Source organism: Aplysia californica, unplaced genomic scaffold, assembly GCF_000002075.1.
Source record: "Aplysia californica isolate F4 #8 unplaced genomic scaffold, AplCal3.0 scaffold01717, whole genome shotgun sequence".
Taxonomy (NCBI): domain Eukaryota; kingdom Metazoa; phylum Mollusca; class Gastropoda; order Aplysiida; family Aplysiidae; genus Aplysia; species Aplysia californica.
This window is the reverse complement of record NW_004798987.1, coordinates 1-7140: the sequence shown is the minus strand read 5'-3', so window position 1 is coordinate 7140 and position 7140 is coordinate 1. Positions and strand designations below refer to the sequence as shown.

Here is a 7140-nt window from a genome sequence, read left to right as displayed (position 1 = left end):
CCCCGCCCACCTCCCCTCTCTCTCTTTCTCCGCTACCCCTCTCCAATTCCCCACCCTCTCTTCCCCTCCCCACCCTGCGAGTACTGTCCTAAAATACTGGTACCAACCTATCAATATCAGTGAGGAAACATTGGAAGAGCAAATAATTACAACATACATCATACAGTCAAACATTCATATATTTTATTTTGACCTCACACACATTTGAACAAGCACTTTCACATTACTGTTATTGCAGCATGCTCCCTGTAAGCTTCCACGACATACATCACAACACAATATTTCCAGTTTCGTTGACTAAATAAAAATGTTCACAGGATGGTAATTCAAAACAAACCAGTTGGCAAATAAATAAGAAAACATGCCCCCCCCCCCCCCATCCCTGATACACATTCTTCCACATAAAGGAAACACAAAGCACACGTATCTGATCTCTGTAAAAAACAAGCTAGGAGAAATAGTCAATTTCCTAAATCGTATACAATAACTGACCCGACACTATGGAAAAATCAGCAAGTGAATACTCTGCAAAGTTAAAACGTTGATTAACTTTATGTTAAAATTTTCTTCCACATTGATTGATGGGACTTTTAGAACCTCTGCTTTTTTTTAATCTTTAAAGACAAGTGGAAGATCATAAGAAAAACACACTAGAAGATATAGGCAACAAATTGGACTCATATTATTTGTCTTTTATCCCCGTCACTGTTAGGCCTAGCAAAAACAAGGTCCATTTTTGGAGATATCCAATAGTACTAGTATAAGAATTTAGAGTATGGCAGTAGAGGAATTGCTCTGCAAGCAGGTTCTGAGTAATGATAAAGTCTGAATAGATTACAAAATAGTTCCTATTTGAATCTGAAAAAAATAATATGATTGTCATTCATCTTTACATCTTGTCAACTTTGTCTTCCCATTTAAATCTATCTTGACGACCTCATCGTCCAATCAAAAGAGGTTGGTCTGAAGCATGATACGAATGAACTCTGATTGGTCAACATGGCCGTCTCCGTTCACGTCTGCTTCCTCCATCATCTCTTCCAGTTCTTTCTGAGTGAACTTGATCCCGGCGTTATTGCAAGCTCTGCGAAGTTTCTCCAGCGAAATGTGGCCTGTACTGTCTGAAAGGGAGATTGAAATGTTGGGTTTTTTTTTTTAGTTTGTAAAAAATCAGTTTCAAAATACAGTTGCGCCTGCTCTTGTTGTTCAAGAGAATCATCCATACAAACGACCACTTCCCACCCACTTTGACCCTCGCATTTTTTTCGGCATTTCAATGACACTGTCCAGGACGACTGCTTGTCTAAGACTTAAACTTTTGTCCTTGACAGTGAGTGTATGTCGAGGGTAGGTTTGACTGTACTTGAACCCACAAAAGACGTTTCCCATTAAAAATACAGGATGGTCCGTCAGCTCTGGGAGACTGTTCCCATGAAAAATGTGGTATCGTCATTATCGCCAATAGCATTTATATAAAAGCAGCTAAAAGCACACGATCTGGCTTAGATATATGCGTAGCCATTTGTTTCTTTCCACACAAAAGTTCCTGGAAATCGGTCAGTAACTTTTTGATCTAGAGCATTTTTTAGTTAGGTGACTGCTAAGACTACTTGGGTTGCAAATTGCAGCGATTGACTATAGGACGTCTCTTATTTTCTTATTCGTAAATTTGTTGAACATTGAATTTTATTCCTTTAAAAAAAAATCATGACAAATAGTCTGGCTGAGATAGACACTTGTACTTTGGTATATTTATTGTTTCTATGTTGTTCTTGCTTGTGTCAAAAGGGCATTGCAGTTGGTTGAATGGTTCAGGTTTTATATCATTTTGAAAAAATAAAACCTCAACAAAATCCTTCAGTCTGCAGTGAGTTAATATATCTGCAGGTGTTTCTATGCTCTGGATCAGCCATCCACTGCTGCGCCGTCAGTTTTAAACCAGATGATCTGCACAAGAGATTGGAGGTTTGGGTCCAAATGAAATGTTAATTTTTAAAAATTCTTCCTGAAATATTTCTTTTGGTCTAGATCTAGTGCTTTGTGAGGTTACCAGCTATTACATGTTTGAAACATTTCTTCTTCGTTTGTTTATAGCAATAAACATAAATATTAACCGAACAAGATAACAATATAACCACATGCAGAGGTGAATAAACTATTCCATGCAAGTAGAGGAGAGCTATGAGTCTAATTCAAAAAAACGAAATAGATGTACATACACACATCATCAGAAAACATTTGTGTCATTTCAAGGGCAATATTTTCTGCTTGTTTTTCATAAGAAATAAAACAAAAAGAAATTAAAACCTCCTAGAACTGCCTTGAATTTATTTTTTGTTGAAAGGTTAACTATAAAACTGACCATTATTTACTTAGACTTACACAATCATCTTCTTCTTTGGATGTTTATGTGTCCATGGAGTGAAGTAATTTTGTGGTGAGAGAACTGTCACTCCGTTGTTTTTTTTTGGTAAGTGTTTTATGGTGCTCGCAACTGCATAAGGTAATATGATTGCGCGGGACTGTCACTCTGAGGGAAAGTTTTGTCAAGTTGTTGATAACCAAATGTGAAGCAACGTGGTGAAATCAGGCGCTCGTCAAAGTAATGAAATTGAAGACACTGGCATTTTTCTGCCAGTTTGGTAATTTTTATCAAATTTTTCTTTTTTGGCTTAACACCATTGTTGCCCAATTAAGAACACATTTCAGGTGGATTTTACAGAAAAGCGTTGATTAAACACACAAAAATGTAGGTTTTCAGTTTCCATGGACTATCAAGTTATGGAAATAACCAAACTTTGGTGGCCATTTTCTCAGTAATTCTACCTTTGACACCAGGCGACCCCACCCTCTTCAATCTCAAATATCTTGACTTCTATTCAAGATACATGGGCATTTTTTTCACCAGTAGCAAGACAATTGAACTAGTTTTTAAATGATACCAATAACTCCACACGCCCAAAGATTGACAAGCGCCTGATTCCACCACGTCGTGACACAAATGATCTTTACAATGGAAACCAAATGAAAATCAGACATAAAATTATGAAAAAACAAACATGGAAAGAAAGGGGCGATTGAACTCAATATCGTAACTTATAATAAACTTACCATAATCGAACATTTCAAAACCTTTGAGGATTTCATCATAGATATCTCTGGTATCCCCTTGCCTGTCTATGATTATTTCCAGAAATTCGTTGAAGTCAATTTCGCTGCAATGCATAAGAAAAGATGAAGAATATGTGAACATCATCATTTGGATGAACTGGCTTTATCTAAAGAAGGCAAATCCTATACATCATGCAACATGATAATATGTATACCATTGGGCTGAATTTGCTAGGCTATTTATTGACAGACAGACAGACAGACAGACAGACAGACAGACAGACAGACAGACAGACAGACAGAGACAAGCTTGTAGCCAATTTGATGAGCAAAAGTGGGTTCAGTTGATGTGACCAACAAAGATAAAATTGCAAATTGTAAAACATAGAGATCCAACCACTACATAAAACTGCTGGTCCACAGGCCATAAGCCTTGACATAGCCTTCATAAATGTTTCAGAATATACACTCTGATGACGACCTAAGATATTGTCCTCCTGAACTATCTCATGAAGTAAAATATGGTCCTCAGACAGAAAGGTTGTGTATCTCTGCTATAAAACACACAAAAAAAGGTAACCAGACAGCACTTTTACGGTCTTTACTCTCTATGGGTCAAATATACTTGCTTACGTTTTCCCTTTCAAATTGACATCATGAATCATCTGAGCAGCTTCATCCTTTGACACTTTGAAACCAAGTGTTCGTAGACATTTCCGCAAATCAATGGAACCTATTAAACTGAAAAAAATACCACACAAGTCCAAAGTCAAGGTAAAGCAGAGTACAGTATTAATACAGTGCAAGATTGTCAAGGGAAAATTATGAAATAAGACATCAGCACAACACTTGTATACATATGCTTCGTGGTGCATGCTTTCCTTGAAAGTAATGATTTCTATCGAACTTGCACAGTGTGCGACTGTTACCAAGATGACATTATAAGATAGCAAACATCTTTATTTCCAAATATTATGAACAAGATAATGAATAACTTCTTTTTCTTTTGAGATGAATAATATCAATAATTTTAAATAGAAATATTTTTTTGAACAACATACAATTTGTAGACATCAAATTTTGTTTCCTCACCCATCAGAATTGGTGTCGAATATATCGAAAACGCCTCTAAGATCTCGGACTTCTTGTGGAGTGAGTTGATCCAAAACTCTTGTGGTGACTTTGATTCCGTGTACTTCCTTCTCATCGACGGGATGGGACTTCAGAAGGTCAACAAGCTGCAGAAAAAAATAAATTTCCTATGAATATTTTAACGATAGCCTAGGTATACCTTATAATTATGTCACTGCAAACCATCGGAAGTTAAATCAGAGACATGCATGCTTTATAACATGAGTCTTAAAAGTAATACCATGTTGACAAAATTAGTTACTTCTCACAATCCAAGAACGGAAACATCGGGCGAAAATGGACACTGGTGACAGATTTATAGATTTTCAATTGGTGGCATTTTGTTTAAGTGTACTGTGTCTTTTACTTTTATTATTCCATACTTAGACCTACAAATTGTACAAACTCCACATATAAAGTTGATGTATCAATTGCCAAAAGCTAGGCTAAAATCCGAGATCAACTAACTCATTTTGTCAGCACACTTCACAATATTTGAAATGTAATCCAATCAAAAGTCCTCTATGCATGTTGAAACTAAGATTGACTATTCATCATTCATTGTCAATGTGCCTCTTGGGACCCAGACAGCTAAGTGATTATAACTTGTTTTATTGGTTTCACAACTAAACAAAAAAACTAAAGTTAAAACAACCACAAACTAAACTATTTGAAAGAGCCTCCATAACGTTTTATGCAATGTTATTTATTTCTTTATTTTAGATCAAAGTCTGCTGGCTGGTAATCCCAGAAAAAATTTAGGAACAAAGATGGGCTATGCTCATTAACCCATCAACCAGATCAAACTGAGGCTATTGGCTTCGGATCCTTACTAGATCTAGAATCTATACCTTTTGAGATCACTTAAAAAGCAGCATGTTATCGTTGACCAACCGCTTAACAGTTCCAAGGTGAAAAACAAATGTTTCAGGAGAGAGAAACAAAAAGTTTCCTGTTTATTAACAGTTGTTCCTACATTACAAATCTTTTCCCACTTAAAAAAAAAATATTTGAATTTCAACCAAATGTTTCTTGAGATCATGCAACCGATACAATAGAGAACTAAAACAGTAACAATTTTTTTCCTCTAAATGTTGTGCTTAGTACAGGCCTCGATCTAGAAAATCTAGATCTAGAATCTAGATCTAGATCTAGAGAATCTAGAATGTAGATTTAGATCTTCCATCTAGATTTCTACATCTGAGCAGCACGCCTAAGTTATGTGAAATGATCACAACAATAACACCCCCCTTTTTTACCCCTAAAAAATAAAATAATAAACAACAAACCAACAAAAACGAGCGTGTAAAATGTCTGTTTATCTTCATCATCTTGCCTTTTCTCCTGGGCGAAGTAAAGGAGGTCTGTTGTCAACACGAGTGTCATTAGAACTCTGTGAAGTAGGTCTGGATTTTGTAGCCTTCTTTCCTCCTTTCTTTCCTTTTTTCTTCCCGCCACTGCCCTTTTTCCCCTTCTTCTTTACAGGCATACTGTATTTCTTTTCTCTCAAGGATTAGATGTTACAGGCCGTCGCCATCTTTAAACAATAACGTTGCTTCGTGACAACATCCGGTAAACCAAAATAATAAACTCACAAATTACACTAGCGACTCAAATAATAAATCCTTCTTTGAAGAAAGGGAACTAGATTTATAACGCAAATAGGTTTTAGATCGAGTCAAATTCAAAATACCATATAATATCATAATAAGTGAAAAGAGACCGTGAAAATAGAATGAGAATATTTGATTCCGGATTTTAATGTGACAACACAACTCTGCAAAGCTAAACAAGGGGGCACACAATCCTACTATAATTTTATTGGCAATGTTTTTTGTACGGTTACGTCCCTTATATCAAAGAGGTGCTAGTTTCTCTCAAAAGGCCCATCTTTGTAACAACCGCCGTTGAATTAAATAAAAAAAATAACCTCTGTGTAATTCTAGAGTCTACCTGTTCTCGACCACTCAAGATCCAGAGAAACATGGCCGTAATAGACAGCTGGACGCTATAGATAGGGTCGGAGTTATGGTCACTAGCTAAACATGACAAAGTCAACAGAATAGATCTACTGATGTTTTTTTTTTTTACGATCCCAAATCTTAATTTCAGCTCTCCATTAAAAAATTGCTTTCTGTCATAAGATCTTCTTTGCATCGATTGAACGTACAAATTAGGGGAGGGGAGGGGGTGTTGGTGTGTAACTTTTGCAACAAGTAACCGCGAGCTATGAGCATGTTTTTGTGGTCGATTTGTCGTGAAAATGACAGCTCGTGGCCGTGCTGAACAGGGACCGCTTTGGACAAGTTGAAATAGGATGAAAAACGCCATGTGACTGCTGTTTTGTTGTTGTTGTTGCTGTTGTTGTTGCTGTTGTTGTTGTTTTTTATGTGTTTAATTGTCACTTTTCCTATAAAACTACGACAGCTAAAGAGTTGAAAGTTGGCAAGTAACTGCGAAAAGATAGATAGGTCCCCATGACGGAGCCCGATTTTTGATTTTTTCATTTCCTGAATTTTGAAAAATATATTTGACCTTCTTTGGCCTTTGTGATTATTCCACTGAGAAACGAAACAAATCTGCGTAGATATCCTTCACAACGGAGGTGCCAGAAGTGATATTTCGCGAGGCACATGTCCTTTTGAGAGTATAGATCTAGATCTTCTAAATTTTTCATCGCTCAAGATTTATTGCTCCATTCCAGTAGAGTGTAAATAATAGTAGGCCAGTGACTTTCAGTTAATGTTAAAGCATCGATCATTCCTTTCATCGAATGGGGGCCCAGCTAGTATATATATACATGTATTGATAGATAGATAGATAGATAGATAGATAGATAGATAGATAGATAGATAGATAGATAGATAGATAGATAGATAGATAGATAGATAGATAGAT

The 7140-nt window shown here is 36.3% G+C and overlaps 1 protein-coding gene across 1 annotated transcript; it reads right to left on the bottom strand.

The window, feature by feature from the left end:
* Positions 1-171: 171 nt before the first annotated feature.
* Positions 172-6006, bottom strand: LOC101855701 (caltractin). Its single transcript, XM_005113205.3, has 5 exons — positions 5579-6006; positions 4204-4349; positions 3745-3852; positions 3112-3215; positions 172-1121 (listed from the first exon to the last, which is right to left on the bottom strand). Exons 1-5 carry the CDS (start codon positions 5729-5731, stop codon positions 949-951), a joined length of 684 nt encoding a protein of 227 aa, XP_005113262.1. The 5' UTR covers positions 5732-6006; the 3' UTR covers positions 172-948.
* Positions 6007-7140: the final 1134 nt, after the last annotated feature.

Bases quoted from the DNA above. Each gene is read 5' to 3' on its own strand.
- LOC101855701 (XM_005113205.3), bottom strand. From the start codon at position 5,731: ATGCCTGTAAAGAAGAAGGGGAAAAAGGGCAGTGGCGGGAAGAAAAAA. The intron at 4,350-5,578 runs GCAAGATGATGA...TTTTTTCTGCAG, and splicing joins TACTTCGCCCAGGAGAAAAG to CTTGTTGACCTTCTGAAGTC. The intron at 3,216-3,744 runs GTAAGCAAGTAT...TATGCATTGCAG, and splicing joins GTCAATTTGAAAGGGAAAAC to CGAAATTGACTTCAACGAAT.